An 18,454-nucleotide genomic window follows, 5' to 3' on the forward strand; every position below is an offset into this window, starting at 1 on the left:
TACTGAAAAACGGAATAAGGTAGAAACAAACTTTTTTTTTCTGATGAAAGATGATAGTTCAATCTTTTTTTGGTAGTATGTGTTTCCATAGTCCAAACACAAAATTTTCTGTGGACCTTGAAAGATCAGTCAAAATGCTTAAATCGGCTGGCACTGACAGCATCCCTTTTCTGAAAACGTCTGGCAGTCAAAGAGTTAAGTTAGATTTAAGCTGCTCAATATAGAAAATTGACCAAAAATGTCTTTACGTTAGCCTTTTTATTTGACCATTTATGACTCAAACATCTTCTAATTAGCAAATTAACACCTTAGCTGTTCACAATGGGTACTCCTGCAAGCCTCTAGCCAATAGTTTTCAGACTGGATTCAGGTTTGAATTTCCCGCCCTCTGTATGCGGATGTGACATAATGCACATTCTGTACATGAAGCGGAAAAAAAAATACTAACAAAAAGGAGGGGAGGGGGGTGAAGTTACATTGTGCAGTTAAATTTTTCCACCACACGTGTCAGTAGCGATTAAAAAATTTAATTCTTGCATTGAGCAGCTTTAAATGAAAGTCAAATATAAAATTAACACTGTTACGTGTCACAGTTTTACAAACATAAGGATGATCGTGTCTACTCAACCAAACCAACGTGGTGCAAATTTGTCTTTTGATTTGGGAAAAAATAAATCAATAAATCGGATTTGTACTGCTCACATTGCATGGGGAAAAAAATCATATACGTCACGTTAAAAAAATCGATTCGGCAATATATCGCGACCTTACAGTGCACAATTCTCGAATCGATTCAATATGCGGCTGAATTATTTTTCAATTTTTTTATGGAAATATTCAACAAAACGTCTTACTTAGGGTTAGGGTTCACACTTTAAGCATGGAAAAAATGTATATTAATGGAACATTAAGCCGTAATATTTGATTTCAGGCCTGTTCAAACAGACTGCAACCTGTTTGTTAAATACAGTGGCTCAATTATAAGCCTGAAGTTTCGGATAAATAAATACATTTTCATACAAATCTTACAGTGTACATGTACAAGTTTACTGACTGGTATGTTCTAAATTTGAGTAAAAAAAAAAAAAAAATCGCAAAGATCAATTTATAGATTTGTATCGAGATTAATCAAATCGAATTGTGACCCATGAATCGTGGTGCAGATCGAATCGCCAGGTACTACGCAATTCACACCCCTATCACATATGGGCAAAAAAATTGACTTGCATTGTGACTAGCCCTACAGTGATGTCACATTGCCATCTGATTATTATCCACATATGAACGATGCTTGATCCTAGTCAGAGGACATCCAATTATGGACGTAACGACCGTGTCTGCACTTTTTCCAAACTTCTTTTCACATTGCTGAGATTATGCAATGGAGCAATAGTTGGAACACATATACTGTAAGTGTCAAACATAATGAAGCGTCACTATGTCGTCAAAATTGATCCTATCAGGGACCAACAACAGGTGTGTTATGGTTTAAATCTGAGTTCAGATCTGAAGGGCAGTCTACCAGTACAAGAACAACTGACTTATGCTATGCTATTATCAGGAAGTTGCAGTCATTTGTGTGCTGCAGAGGTTTTGACCATGTAAATCATCATCATCAATATATTTGATGTAAAGTGAAAAGCAGAGCGAGCAGGAACATCGCAGTTGAATAATGCTGCCATTAAGTAACACAACAAAGATTGTCATTCAGGAGTTGTGCAGATTCCCATCTCCTTCTCACTTTCACATCAGATGACGTTGGAATTTAAAATAGCAGCTTTTGTATGCTAAGAATAGATCAAGAGTTGGACACGAGGGAGGGTGGGAGTAATGATGCATTTCAACAGGTGATAGTTGTGCGTGTATTTTTTTGGTGTGTGTGTGTGTGTGTGTGGGGGGGGGGGGTATGGGTATGTTGCCTATTAAATGACAAATACCACGTAAATGAAATGGCAAGGTTTACCATGTGACAGCGGGTGTTTAGCATGATGGATGTGTGTGTAAACTCAGCAGGAATCCAATCTGTCGACTTCTATAAATCCCCCTTTGTATAAATCTGCCTGACTTCCATTAATTAACGTGACTTCTGCTTCAAATTTATTTTTATTTTTTACAATGTTTCAGTTCCACTTCTGGCAATTAACGGGCATGATGAATTTGCATGACAAACTCATATAGCTTGCCATTTCACACAAGGATGTTATACTATATATTATAGTGTGTGGGTGTGCATGTGTGAATGTATGCCCGCAGGATGCTAAATTAGCCTGGTGGGCATCCGCAGCACACGTTATCTAACTGTCCTTTTCCTGGACTCCAGCAGAGCGAGCTGCCTCTCTGCTTCCCTTGTCCTTTTACAGTCATTATGCTAAGCAGCATGGCGCATCGCTGTACATTAGCGCCTCAACTAGAGAAGGACACACCAGCACGTTTTTGCAATAACATGTCAACATAGCTAGGCCAATATTGGCATTACTTTTATTTTCTATTAGAAATTGTGTAATGTAAAATTTGTGTCTGTTTTTAAATTAATGTTACAAATCACAGAACTCTTGCTAATATAAATATTAAGTGGGCTGAATTAAAGAAAGGCGCCCTTGGTTCGTACTTGGTGCATCTCTCTTTTAGACTGCCTTTGATAATCACAATGGAAATTTCCTTTCGTAATGACCAAACAAGACTTCAACTGAATGAACAATCCTGAAAAATACACTTGACCCTAAGAACTGAAACAGAGTCAGTTACACAGTTGTCAAAGCTGTGTTCACACTCGTCAGGGCTGGTTCGGTTCAAACAAACTCTAGTGTGTCGGAACCAAGAGGTGGACTCTGGTGCGAGTCACCAACACTGCACGTACCAAAGACACAGACCAGCCTTTAAATGTCTGCAGAACGCACATGAGAATAATTATTATCTTACTTTGTACATCATGCACATCCATCCATCAATTTTCTATGGCGCTTGTCCTCATTAGGGTCTTGGGTGAGCCTGTCAAAACTAACTTTGGGTGAACCCCAGATTGATTGCCACTCATTTGCAGCAAATATTCAGTACAGGCATCCATTACAGCCTCACTCATGTTCACACCTATGTGCAATTTAGAGTCTTCAATGAGCAACATGAATGTTTCTGGAATGTGCGAGACAGCCAGAGTTAACCTGAGCATCAAACTAGAAGTTTGAGGACAGGATTTTCCTCTTTTATCATTACTGATCCCCAAGGGAAAGTGGACACTCATACACAAAAGAAAATGCAAAAAATAGGTGAGGAAAGTGAGGAAGAAATCAGCTCGATCAAGTCTTATCTAATTTTTTCCACCAGGTTCTGGATTCTTGATTTGTACAGTTTTGTACCATATTTTCCTGCCGATTGTAATTCTTTTCTTGACCTCTATAACCACCAAACTGTTTGCGTTCCAAGGGCGTACTGCAATAAAAGCTGAGAAGTATGACACAGGGAAGCTACAGTACAACCACCCAGAATGCTACAACAAAGCCGAAACAGTTGAGTGTATAAATGTGGTGTTGGGTATTCAGATTTGTGTTTAACAGGGGTTTGAGTGCAAGATTGGAATGGAAATGCATCATTTCTCTAACAGTAATAGGAAACTTTTATCTGCTTTTTGTAAGAATTTGACGTTGGAGTTTCCTTTCCAGTGATTCCCTGCATAGTTTCAAACAGAAACTCTTTTTTTTTGTGTTTGTTATTTCTGCTCGAGGTTCGTCTGGGGAGCATCTCGACGATGCAGAGACGATGGAAGCAGATGTTCCAAGTCAATGTTTAGCCTGGTAAAAGATAAGTCATGACAATGCGTCAAGTATAATTGGCAGAACATTCAGCAGCACCAAGATACCTTGATCCCAAGACATGTTCTCACTCTTCACGTTGCTTGCGGAGATACTGGCGATCTGATTGGCAAGTTCAAATGAGAAAAAGAATCCTTCAGCTGTGTTGCTCGGCAGACAACGCTGTGTATTTGCAGCATGTTTTAACTCAATACCAAAATAGACTGTGTGAAGTCATCAAGTTTGTGGGATTGAGAATGTGTGAACCTTCCGTGGCTGGCGTGACAAGCAGAAGCGGCGAGAAATCGAGGCACTCATGTTGTGCGCATCATTCCTTTTTGTCACTCAACACTAACAGTGAGCAGCACAAGTCACACAAGAGAATTGTGACTTATGAAGGACCACGTTCAGTGAACAAGCATTCTAAGATTCAAATAACGTTCCAGTGAGAACATTTGACTCGCACATTCCAACCAACACACAATTTTTTTTCTTCCAGATATTGACTCACATTCTTTCCTGGCTACCTGACAAAAAGTTGCATGTAGTTAACGTCTGCTCTTGGAAATTATTATGCGAGAAAAAGCTAGATGTCTCAGATACGGTTTTGGAGACGCTCCGGGACGAAGAACCATTTGAAGTGAGGTCCAGCGAACAGCTTTGCGGTCCTGTCGCGGCTTCAACAGGCCCAGGACCGACCAGAACTTTGGCCTTGGCCTTCTCCATTTTATTCCCCGCCTGGACGACAGTAGACACAGTGCTCTCCATCCGGCTTGCCTTGTAAATGCTCGTCTGAGTTTGGAAGTAGCGAGTTGACTTGAGTTCCAGGCCTTCGTAGGAGCTTTGAGGGACACAAGGGCAGCAGCGGAAAGCTTGTTTAAAACCTGCGCGGAACCTGTGGAGGAAGTACACAGTACTTAATTTGCTTATGCACACATAATGCTAGAGTCAAATTAAGGGTGGTGTTAACTGGTAACTGGTGGTGTTAAATCTGGAAAGGCAGGGTGAGAGAGAAGTGAATGAAGGAAAAAAAAAGGTTAAAAAAATGTTCGTTGAGAAGAAATGAGAAGACTATTGATGGTAGATGGAGGAGAGAACCGTCAGAGGCCACATTTGTTTTTAATTATCCCAGCCAGCAGAAAATTCGGTCACTGTCATATGAAGGACGACAAAATCTCATCTCGGCGTCAGTGCATTCACATATTTAGAAATTATTTCATACTTAATTAATTTCAGAAGTGAAAACAACCAAGTGTGAAATCTAATTTTTCTGACAGCACGGATACTATTAATGGGTGGAAGACAACGTTAGAGGATTGATTGAATCTAACACGCACCATCTGTCTTTTTTTGTCTAACCAAATCCAAGTGACAGGCATCATGTCATGGTGTGAGTCTCAATCAGTGAGTGCGAGCTCATTGCACTTTCTAGCCTAGGGTTTACTAAGTTGTAATGTTCTAAGCAGAGGACTGTGAACGTGACTATCTCTATTGTGGTAGTTTATACATATATATGGTACATATACTGTATATTAGGGTGCATCAAATTTGAATGGGAATTTTTTATGTGAAAATATGAATTTGGCTGGCATTGCATTTTGTTCCAATTATATAAAAAAAGTGACTTTAAGAAACACTTGAGGAAATCTATTGAAATTTAAGGCAATCAAAATTTTGGGAATTTTAGTGTAATTGTCTAAAGTTCAGTGGGAAATGTTGAATACAGTACCGTTTTTAACAGTAGTATATTCTTCTTGGGTCATCAAAATTAATTTAGTTTGTTTACCCTTAAAAGGAACCTTCTAAAAGGACATTTCTCAGAACTCAACCTTAAAAACTCTACATTTATTCGAGTAGACATAATGAATGTAGTCAATGGGACATGTGCGTGTGTATTTAGCCTGATTTTTTTGAAGTAGTGATGGAAATGAGACACATATAAAGTTGAATTTATCTTATTGTTACACACAAGGAGCAATACTGACACACATAGAGGAGCAATCTCTCTTTAGTGTCTAACTAATAGAAAAATAAAATCGTTTATTAACTAAACTTAATTGCTCAGTCAGTGACAGAGTCCCCTCCACTTTACCATTGCATCATCCACTCACCCACTGGATATGTCTCCCTAAGAGTAACCGAGCGATTCTAGGATTAGCTTGCGTTTGCAGCTGCGAAGGTTGGGTTGTTAGCTGCGGTCAAGTTCAACTACCTGCAGCACATTCTGCAGATGCTGCTCCTTCCTGGCCACTCCAACAAAATCAGATGTGAGCTTGACGCCACACTGACCACATTGATTGCACATACATTGATCTCACTTTTTTTAAATGCAGCATTGCTAGCCCATTTCATCCTAGCCTTAAAAATACTTTTTTTTTTGACATGGATAGTTATTACAATCCTATCTTAGCATGATATTACTAACAATAATTGGGTAATTTCTATTAGCTACGGTGCCATTTTAGGCTTCAAAATGTTTTTCAAAATGTTATAATATAAAAAGAAAAACCTATTGGTGCAGCTTAACACGTTATGATGCAAATATTTTTAAAATAGGTTTGTTAACTAACTAACTAATTAACTAACTAACTAACTAACTCTGGTTAGCCAACCTTTGCGAGTTTATTTAGCTTTATGTAATGAACACAAAATAACTATATAAAGACTTAAATGACTGAAAAGTAAAATAAAATAAAATAAATAAATTACATATATGATAGTGTAATGTACTTACTCAACAATAATTGGGTCATTACGAGTAGCAATTCTGTGCCATTTTAGCTACGAAACGATTTTATTTCCTTTAGCAGTCAAGAATTGATCATATTATATTAATGAGGGTTTATTGTACTGTAAGAAAAACCTACTGATCCATCTTAACATGTTATGACGTAGCATTTTTTGAATGGGTTCGTTTAACTAGCCCAACTGTGGTTAGCAAACGTTTGCTAGCTGATGTTATGACTGTAAAAGTAAAAAAACACACACACACCAACACACGCACACACACATATACCCGATAGTAAAATGTAATAAGACTAGACATACGCAACTTCCAACTTACACAATGAAGGTCACTTCAGCTTCTTGAGAAGCCATATTTTGTTTTACCTCACATTGCTTTGGCACTATTGAACTAATAGTAAAAAACAAAACAAATATATTGTGGCACCCCTAAACCATCATATATTGGAGAAATATTTTGCATGTGTAATTTCTAAATATATTGGAACACTTTTTGCTCCCAGCCATATAAAAAAATCCAAAATTGTGTTTTTTGATGCACCCTAATATATATGGCTCATTTGATGTTGACCTGTCATGTGGTGACCTAAGTGTTATGTTACGCTTCAATACAATGATTAAATGATTATCGCAAAGAAAATAAGTCTGAAACTAATCTGGGGTGTGTAGATCTATGGATCATATTATGAGTGTGATGATAGATTTTCACAGAGACGCCTAGAACACTAATGGCCGGAAAATACATCATACCCACATAACATAAACTCATCCATAATAAAGGCAGGGAAGTTGTTATTAACAAGTGAGTGGCAGTCACACTTAACTCATTTGAGTGACTTATTCTGTGTTTAGGTGAATACTTTTGATTAGCAATGCAGTTCAAATGGGTTCACATTAAAGATAGATTTACACAGAAGGTCGTAGTGCCCAATTCCAATATATACTGTATTTTAGTATTCATATACCATATTATCCTGCTATTGTTCTCTTTGTGTGTGTTGGTTTTGCTATCGCTTTTCTCTTTGTCTGTCCCCTCTCAAGCGTCATTTGTTACACTGCATTTTCCAGTAAATATCTGTCACAATATAGATAACCGATAAAGAGCATACTGTATCAAACTTCCTTGTTGTAAAAAGAACTGTTCTGGATTTACAGATCCTCCAATCTCGATGACCAAGCAGTCAGGCAGGAGAAGTGAGAAAAACAATTGGCACGGCCCGCAAAGCTATTTAGAGCTTTTCTAAAAATGCAAATAAACTATTTGTTGTATACCTTTAACAAGATTTCTTTTCATAATGCCCAGATGAATTGAAAGACAAAAGATAATTCTAATTTAGAAGAAAAATGCCCCACATCAGCACCCACTTTATGAACATAACACATTTCAAGTTAATACAGCTTTGTCAGCTGACTACAGCTTGCTCTGTTGTCTCTTGTTGGAGATGTGATTTGCCGCAGAGACATATCAATACAGGGTGGGGGGAAAAAAAAATAATCCTGACACTGTTTGCCTTAATAATAATGCTGTCAAAGTTAAAGCGTTAACTAGTAAATTAATCACAAAAAATTAGTGCATTAATCATGAATTAACGCAGATTGATCGCACTTTTAATTTCAACCATAGATTATCCTTTAGCGGATGGCTACGTTTAAGGTAGCACAGGTTGTGTTTGAGCAATAAACACAATTCATGCATTAAAGTAAAGCATACAATGAATGTTTGCGTATGACATTTAGAATATTTGTTCATGTCAAAATATTGCTGTCATTTCCCCCCATTTTAAATCATGCAAGTAATTAACTGATTAGAAAAAGAGGAGGATGAGCATGTGCAGTGGATCAAAAAATGTTGAAGACGTCCTCATAAAATTAAATGTCAAAATAATTAACACATTACCGGTGCTCTTCAAATTTGGCGAGAAAAAAATAAAAAGCCTTTTTTATTAGGTGATTAATCGTGATTAATCAGATTTCTAAAATGTGATTAATCTGATTAAAAATTTTAATCGTTTGGCAGCTCTACTTATTACCTTTAACAGACAGCTATCAAGTAAAAGTTTTACATAACACTATATTATTTTTAGCTTGTTTAACAAATTACCATTGAAGTGGCCCTTCAGTCTGTTGAATATTCTTTATGCAGAACATTTGGAAGAGGCTTCCAACTTGGCTCTTGCAATATGTAACAAAACATCTAAAGCCATATATGAGTTCAGTTCACATGCTTACCTGTCATTGAGGCAGCAGTAGATGACCGGGTTGTACATGGTGGAACTCATGGCCAACCACATGATGGCCAAATAGACTTGCTGGATGAAGGTTTTCTCAAACATATCGGGAAAAAACTGGTGCAGCAGGAAGTAAACATGGAAGGGCAGCCAGCAGATAGCAAACGTACACACCACCACAATCATCATCTTCACCACCTGCAACACACATCAAGGATCCAATGTTCCTCCACACCAAAATCCACCAAACATGACGTAAATTGATCTTTCCAAATGTATGTAAATAAGTAAGCTAATAAGACATATAGAGTTGAGTGCATATGGTTATACACTATAACCACCATTAAGTCATGATTTAACAAGGGGGGGGGGGGGGTACTTTGTTCACAGAGGGCCATGCAGCTTTAATTATTCAACAAGTAATCACCAGTAATTATTTTTGATAATCATTTAGTCATGTAGATACAATTTAGAATACAAAATTGTCCAAATCCTCAGAATTTCAGCTTCTCAATAGTAAATATTCTCAGATTTCTGATGTCCTCTGTGATAGCAGACTGATTATCTTTGTGTTGAATCAAAATAAAACATTTGTTTATTTTTTCTGTATTGTTAATTTGAAATACTGTCCTGTTTTTTAGTTTTCTGTATCCATTTCATGTATTAATGGACAAAGTAATTGACTGATTAATCAATTATTAAAACAATCAGTATCAGTAGTTGCAGCCTTAAAGTGGGGAAACGATGAGAAAAAATCATCAAACCCTTCTTGAATAAGTACAATTATATATATATTATATATATATATATATATATTATTGTACATTATGTTCAATAGGAAGGAAATTAGGGAAAATAAAAGAAAAATTAATTTGGTTACCTAATGGAAGCATTCAAATTGACTAAACCTATTGGATGCTTCAGTTAAGTTCTCTATTGCATATTGATTGCTTATTGTGCAAAGTTTGCCAGAAGCTGTACGTTGTTTGTTAATGGTACAACAATTCAATCATGTCTGATATGACATTATTGACATGCATATATATACAAGCATGTCACACATACATATTTTTTATTTTTTTGCAAATCTATTCTAGATTAAATCCTTCCATCTCATAATTAAATAAATCCAATCAATTATAAAGTATACATTCATTAAATTGGTACGTTCTTAGAGATAACATAGCTGCAGGAAGAGAACAAAATGTCAGCTCAATAAACATCACATGAGCCATGCACAGCAGGAACAACTTCATTAATAATTCATGATAAGTATACATAGCGATGACAATGAGATTAGAAACTAAGTACATTTTACGGTATTATGTACTTGACTACACATTACATAAAGTGCTTTCACTTGAACAATAAAGCTGCTATACTTGGCTCCAACAAGGCCCATTGGTATAGTTTATTGTCGGTCAAAGCCATTATGCATGACATGAAATCAAGACATAAGAGAATTTTTATTAGGAGCTTGTCAAATAAAATAGAATAAACACTTGTGGGTGGCTCAATGGTGGCATACCTTGCGTTTGGCAGTTAGCTGCTCCTTGTAGCGATCCGAAGAGTCTCCTGGGATTTCACTGGCCCACAGTGTCAGGCCCACCACGAGATAAGCACAACCCATCACCAGTAAAGGAAGGAAGTAGATCAGGATGGCCACACATACATAATACCTGCAACACAGGCAATCTTCCTTCATCAAGGATTCTTCAAATATCACTTCATCATAACTGCTTCCCGCTGACCATCTGCTGTTCTTACAAGAACAGTAGTTAGCCCGAAGCTTTAAGTGGAGGCAGTCAGAAGGGTGAATCATTAAGATTGGCTTTCGTGCATCGGAAAAAACATTCAGTGAAAATGGACATAAGTGAAGGATGCATTTGGGGCTGTAGAAGCTTAAGAACTTTTTTGTTGAGACTGCCAGTAGCAGGACTGAGACACTGCGTTGACAAAAACATTTTTTTTTTAAAAGACAAATTGGTTTTCTGTCTGTCTGAATGTTAATATATAGTTTGTGCCAAGATTGGTAAAAACAAACAAAAAATACATCATGCATGATTTGTCTTGAGGCAAACAGGTTTTACAGGGTGACCATCGATAGGGCACATCTCTTAATATTCTGCAACTTTGGTTATAAATAATTTATTGTGTCTAAAACATGTCTTTTGTTCTTTATTCTCAACAGCCTATGTTGACCTCCATTCAGTTGTGAGCATTTCTTGAGGCACAGCACAAAATTGTCCATGACATCCTTACAAACCAATCCAGAATGGATCTCATCCCTTCAACCCTGATGGCTTTCTTGAGTTCCAAGATGGTCCCGATTCTCCCTGCGTACACTCGAGGCCATGCATCGCCAAATGGTGTGATGGAAGACAGAAACATCCAAAACATGCTGCATAGGTGCATTTTGCCTTCAAAGACCAAAGTCAGTGACTTCTGCTCTAGACCTTATTTTTGTGCCTGGTGCAACTCTAAGCCAAAGCGCGGTTTAACTGTGTGCATATTTTCTTAGATGCACACAGATGGAAATTGGCATTTGCGTCGTTTTGGGACTAAACACAGCTGTCTTGCTTCCCGGCCAAAGGAACACTTTAAAAACAGTTGGGTCAAAAATAACCCAACTATGGGTCAAAAATTGACCAATCCTCTACTTTGTTCTATTTGAACCAACTTTGAGTCAAGAAATGGGTCTTTTAGTGTAAAACAACTCATAAATATTGGTCAGACCCTTTACTTGGGTCAGAAAATTGGGTCATTTTGTATAAAACAACCCAGAAAGTTGGGTCAAATTGACGCATAAAGTGCATTGGTCCATTTTTGATCCATAATTGAGTTACAACTATTTTTAGAGTGAAGCTTTCTTTTCTTTTTCCCGTTTAAATTCAGTGCAGGGTCCATATGGCGGAAGCAGAACTGACTCGCTGGAATCCATGCAGGAGATCGATGCGCACAAATTATGTTTATAAGGAATTGTAAGAAGATCTCCACTTGCGGATGATGTAAAGTTGGCTACTATGAAATGGGCATTTGGAGACCACCTTTCATCATTGATTGTGCGTCCGTGTGTGACAATCCCCGCTCCCCAGCTATTCCAGAGGATTAAAAATTTTGGGGGGATTAAATATGATAATAATAATAATAATAATAATAATAATAATAATAATAATAATAATACCAATAATAATAATAACAACAAAAATAACAATAACAATAATAATAATTATTATTATAATAATAATAAGAAGAATACATTTCTACAATGATTCAGAGGGTTCATTGCACGGTGTTGTTATATTTAAGAATGAAATATGTTAACATCCACAATTGTCCATGGAGCTCACAAACTATATGCTCGCACCTCGATCAAATCCACCAAAGTTGCCTAGTATGGTGCAGCACAGCCTGTCAAAGGCCAGATAACCAAGACACCATCAACGCCAACACACCACCAGGTGGTAATCAGTTAACAGCTCAGCCCCTCTCTTCTCCCGAGTGTCCAAAACATGTGGCCGCAAATCCGATGGCACGACTACTGTCGATCACTGAACTGCTGCCTAGGATGTCCTGGTGCCAAGTGCACATATGGACACCCCTATGTTTGAACATGGTGTTCTTTATGGACAATCCGTAATGAGCACAGAAGTCCATAACAGAACACCACTCGGGTTCTGATCGGGGGGCCGTTCCTCCCAATCACGCCACTCCAGGTCTTACTGTCATTGCCCACATTAGCATTGAAGTCCCCCAGCAGAACGATGGAGTTCAGAGGGGGATCTCTCCAGCACACCCTCTGAGGACTCCAAAAAGGGTGGGTACTCTGAACGGTTGTTTGATGTGTAGGCATAAACAATAGTCAGGACCCGTCCCCCCCACCTGAAGGCGGAGGGAGGCTACCCTCTCATCTACCGAGATGAACCCCAATGTACAGTCACCGAGCCAGGGGGCAATAAGTATGCCCACACCGTGGAAAGAATGTAGGATTGATCAATTTTGATGTGTGTGACGACGTGTGTAAATATAAACACAGCTCTGACCATACGTACGCACAAAACCACATAACGTAGCAAAAACACAGAATCTTATGGTTGCCCAAGACACGTATAAATCCAGTTGTTCCTCTTTTATCTTCTTTTAATAATGTGTTTTTTATAAGCTCATTAACATACCATACATAGAAGTATTATCCCAACCTCGCCTCCACTAACTGTCGAGTGATTTTAAATCCTTTTCGATATAATCAAATGTGACAGTTTCAGTAATTAGAACATTTTTCATGCATAATTTATCATAGACACAGCATTTTTACCATGTTAACGTTGGGAAATGGGCATGCCAAATTATGCAATGGTGTGTGCAAGTGTGTGCGTGTGTGTGCATTTTGGCTATGCAAAACATATAAACTAAAAAAAGAAATGATCATCTTTCAGACAATGCACAGAATGTGTGTACCAACACATTGTAAGAGTGACTTCGACCTGCACAGAAAAACATAATCTGTTTGTTCCTCATCAAATTCTGCAGAAGAGGCTCACAGGCCATTTCCGTGGCCATTAAGTACAATTATGTTAAATCCACTGAAACTCACATTGGCTTTCATCAGGGTGAAAATGACCATGCACGCTCACATTATAGTACACTGCAGGCAGAATAACATTGAAATGCCCAAATATGGAATTCAAAAGATTTAATCTGAAATAAGAACAAAAAACCTAGCAAAATGATTATGGGAACAGCATAAAAGGCGGTAGCTGTTCGCATTAATAGTTTATGTTATGGAATATATATTGTGTGACAAAATCAAAGTGGGAGTATGCATTTCTAAGAAGAAATAATACATCTGTCTTAAATTGTATTCCTGGAAAAATAAACATGATTTAAAGGGGACGTCAACCTAAAATTGTTCTTTACAATAATATGTCTAGTTTTATATTCAGCCCCACTAGTCTAAACACTGTATTCTAATTAATATTGTGTTTTTGGAATATATAAGTTAATCAGCAAAATTCTAACCTTGCCAGCAAGCTGAATTCTTGCGGTATTTGTTCACAAATGCTACAAGAAATACATCTTCACCTTTTTTTAGACCGGACCAATCAGGTGTTGTTTAGGGAGGGATGAAAACAAGAAGCGCCGTTGGCAGGGGGAAACAAACCAACCTAACAGACGAATTGGTGCTGCAATTAATTCTGTTCTCGCAAAATTACTCACCGTTTCCTTGTTGAATGTTGAACAGCGAGAGGCGCTTCGTGCATTTTTATCTGGTAGAGAGAGAGAGCTCAGTATTGTTAATTTGGTAATCTTACCGATTCGACATGTCATCATCATTGCTCTCTCTCTTTTTTTATGTGCGTGCGTGTGAGTGTGTGCTCATTAATTCACCTAAAACCTATTAAAAATCCCATACCGTTCACGTAAACCGAATACTTCAGAATCCCGCTAGAGTCGTGAAGTTGTCAGGAGACCCGAGGAAGGATCAAAGAAAAGTGAAATCCAGCACCAACCAGACATCACCTACTACCCACCGGGTTACCAACCAGAATATTTCACCAACCCCAGAAACATCTAAATTCCAACAAATTAGGGAGACCTCAAGAGACCAAAGGAAAGACTGAGGAAAGGAAGGAAGGATAGATGAAGCAGAGTGAGATCCACAGACATCAGCCTCCACCGATTCAATGACAGAGGAAGAAGTGAGTGTGAGAAGTGTGTTTGAATTTCGGTAGATACTGATACTGTGTGGTGGATCTGGCATGCATTAAAAACTCCACCGAAGAGGTGAGCCGTCGAACCCGGCCAGGACAGAGCAAGCACAACCCCCCAGGAGCCCCCAGGCCGCGGCAGCGCCAAGGCACAACCATAAGTAATTAACCGATTAGAAAAAGAGGATGAGAGTGTGCAGTGGATCAAAGAATGTTGAAGAGTTCCTCAAAACCATAGATGGATGTAGAAACATAACAGGTGCTTTTCATAATTTTTACATTTGGTCAAAATAAATGATTATTAGTGATGTTAGTCAAACAGGTCATACTACAGCAAAAAAAACAACAAAAAACACAAGTTGCACAACTTCTCTAAATATCAGGACTGTCATCTATTTTGAAGCAAGATTGGTTGAAGTATGTCCCTGTAGAACAGAAATGGCAGAGTTGTCTCCTTTGGGAGTTCAGCACAGCCCCTACTTTGATTGATGGATGAGACTTCACGGCAGAAAAGCTGCCTCACGCAAGCTGAATCAATACAACCTTGGTCAGCGTATGCCACACACCCATTGGAAAATGACACACAGTGGGGCTACTGCTTTGTCTCTCTCCCAAACGTGAATGTACGCTTCAAATATTTGGCAACAAGTGCATCATAATTTGGAATATGGACAAATATGCCTGGAGAACAAACTTCCGGTCAGCTTTATGTATTAAATAAAATGCATGTACAGTTATTTAAACATTTGTGTGATTTATCATTTTGCATAATTAATGAGTATGTGAATTGGAAGGAGAGGCACAGGACACAACACTCCCTGTCAACTTTCTGATGTTGCAGAAAGACCAGTTTAATGGAGATGAATCACACGTGGTAGTCAGGTTATGATTTTATCAGCGTATTTATTACTATACAGTTTATGTGCACTTGCTTGACACACTGTCTTTCTTCAGCATGACTTTGATTGATTTTGTTAGGTTTTCTTGTATTTCTTTTGACATGGTAGAGGTTCAAAGCGAATATAATGGCTATCAGTCAGGTGTGAGGGGATATAACGGGTGAACCACTTTGGAGACAAGGCAGCAATTCAATAAGGGAGCATTTGGTGTTGTGAGCTAAAGTGCAAAAGCATGCTTGTTAGTCCCTTCAGACTTGTGTATGAGTTCATCCTGCTTTCACGTCCTGAAACCTGAAGAAAATAAAAATACATTGTTGTGGTAATGGCCATAAATATGTAAATGCATCTAATTTGCCTTTGCCAACATTTCAATTCATATTTACATTTTGTGCGCGGGGACACATTGTCACATCATCGAGTGCGCACGTCATGTGTGAACTCTGTCGCAGTTGACATGTTGCTGAAACATCTGTCAATCCACCCCCGTTGACAATTTATTATCCGTTTGCTCCGGGCATCCAGTGATTATGGCATGTGAACTTCCACTTAAATTGCAGACTCTTCTTGCATCAGTTGTATGAAACCATTTCCTGTTCACGTAGCTAAATCCATGTGTTATTTTGTGTTTATTGAAACGTGGCTGCAATTAACCTATGACTCCAAATGTTTGGGAACTAAATTTCGGCTTGCTGGTGATGTCACTGTTCTACTGCAAGGTTTTGTGCGTATGCGTGGTCAGAGCTGCGCGTAATTTTACCCACAAAAAATAACACACAGACACAACTACCTCCCAAATTATAAACCCCAACTCCAATGAAGTTGGGATGTTGTGTAAAACATGAATAAAAATAGAATACAATGATTTGCGGATCCATTTTAACCTATATTCTGACTGACTGCACTACAAATAGAGAATATTTAATATTCAAACGGATGAATGTTATTTTTTGTTGTTTGTTGTTTGATGCCTGCAAAAGGTTCCAAAAAGCTGGCACAGTGGTAGCAAAAGACTTTGAGGAAGTCGGGGAAATTGAGGAATACTCAAATAGCACCTGCTTAGAACATTCCGTAGGTGAACAGGTTTGTTGGCAATAGGCGAGTGTCATAATTGGCTAAAAAGGAGCATCCTGAACGGCTTAGTTGTTGACAAGCAAGGATGGGGTCAGGTACGCCACCTTGTGAACAATTGAGTTAGTTAACAGTTTAAGAACAACATTTCTCAATGTGCAATTGCAAGAAATTCCATAATATCAAAAGTTTCAGAGAATCTGTGGCGCATTATAAAGCACGGAATATGTTGGCTGTGGAGCAACTGAAGAAGCACATCAAGAAAGAACAGGAAAAAAATCCACTTACAAAGCTTCACAGGCTGAGCCAGAGGGGAGCCTGAGGTGGCACGTGCCCCTGCTCAAATGGGATTGGACCCCGCAGGCGCCAAATGATTGACAGAAATGTGACAAAATGTGACTTGTGGCTTTAATGAATTAAACTAAACAAGTGTATGCGTTAATAAACAGCACATCATGTGCATAAATCTCCTGCAGGCCTACTTAAATATATGTCAACATTTAGAGACTCCGATTGAAAATTATTTATTATGAAATGCATTATTTGGCATTAGGGGTGTGAAATGCGTAGTACCTGGTGATTCGATCCGTATCACGATTTATAGGTCACAATTCGATACAGATTAATCCTGATACGAATCTATAAATTGATTATTGTGATTTTTTTTGTACTCAAATTTTGAAAATACTGATCAGTGAACTTGTACATGTACACTGTATGATTTGTATGAAAATGTATTTATTTATTTGAAACTTAAGGCTTATAATTGCGAGCCACTCTATTTAACAATTACAATCTGATTCATGTTTGAACAGCGTTGAAATAAAATATTAAGGCTTAATGTTCCAATAATATATAATTTTCTCCCATGCTTAACGTGTGAACCCTAAGTAAGACGTTATGTTGAAAAAAAATTGATGTTTAAACATCGATTCGGCTGCATATCGAATCGATTCGAGAATTGCGCGCTGTAAGATCACGATATATTGCAGAATCTATTTATTTAACACCCCTATTTGGCTCCGCCAGTGCAAAGCTTCAACAATTAGTGTTTTCAGATCCCAAACACTTATTGACAGTTGTTAAAAGGAAAGGTGTTGTGGCACAGTGATAAACATGCCCCTGCCCTAGCTTTTTGGAACCTGTTGCAGACATTAATTCAAAATAAGTAAATATTTGTGAGGAAAAAAAGAAATTTGATCATTTTGAACATTAAATATCTTATCTTTGTTGTGTATTTACTTGAATATAAGCTTGGGCTTGTCATGAATTTGCTAATCATTGTACAGTATTCTGTTTTTATTTACATTTTCCTCAACATCCCAACTTCACTGGCTGAAGGAGCGAATGTTTTAGCTGAGAGTCCAGCGGCATGCTACGCCTGTCCATCTATCTATCTATCTATCTATCTATCTATCTATCTATCTATCTATCTATCTATCTATCTATCTATCTATCTATCTATCTATCTATCTATCTATCTATCTATCTATCTATAACTATAACTGTGAGGTGTGGTTGCTTTCAGTGACAGTTTGAAAACAGCATATGGCCTTCAATCAATCAATCGGGGTTTGCACATAATACTCAACCCCTGGGTGGTATTGTAACCCGTTTTGGGCTTTTTGATGGTTCTGCCCAGGCTATTTCAAAATAAAATACTACCCACGAGTTAAGTCTGAAAAGATCAAAACCGAAAATCGTGATTCTCTCAGACACAAACCTGTGTCACCGTTCAAATTACAAAACTCTGACACACCCCTAGCCAGTGAGTGTGCGCCGTCTGTTGACAAATAGCAAACACACATGTAGAAAATTTTCATGGACACAATTTGGATATTAGATGGATCTTCGCCCAACTTAGCTGATTATGTCATGGTCGGGTAAATTATGTATGTGGCTGATTATTATGAAAATCTGCCTCACTGTTGTGTAACAACGGGCAAGTTTTGCAGAAGGTCTGATTGACAAGCACATTTTCAGAAACGGGTAGATTACAAAAGAATTGTACGATTGTTTAA

The 18,454-nt window shown here is 38.0% G+C and overlaps 1 protein-coding gene across 1 annotated transcript in view; it reads right to left on the reverse strand.

The window, feature by feature from the left end:
• Positions 1-4,243: 4,243 nt before the first annotated feature.
• Positions 4,244-18,454, reverse strand: part of tacr1a (tachykinin receptor 1a) — a 45,965-nt gene continuing 31,754 nt past the window's right edge. The window contains exons 3-5 of the mRNA XM_077561660.1: positions 10,287-10,437; positions 8,760-8,956; positions 4,244-4,680 (exon numbers count right to left, since the gene is read on the reverse strand). Coding sequence (XP_077417786.1) covers positions 4,293-4,680; positions 8,760-8,956; positions 10,287-10,437 — 736 coding nt within the window. The 3' untranslated portion in view covers positions 4,244-4,292. The remainder of the gene's footprint in view (positions 4,681-8,759; positions 8,957-10,286; positions 10,438-18,454) is intronic.

Source organism: Vanacampus margaritifer, chromosome 3, assembly GCF_051991255.1.
Source record: "Vanacampus margaritifer isolate UIUO_Vmar chromosome 3, RoL_Vmar_1.0, whole genome shotgun sequence".
Classification (NCBI taxonomy): Eukaryota; Metazoa; Chordata; class Actinopteri; order Syngnathiformes; family Syngnathidae; genus Vanacampus; species Vanacampus margaritifer.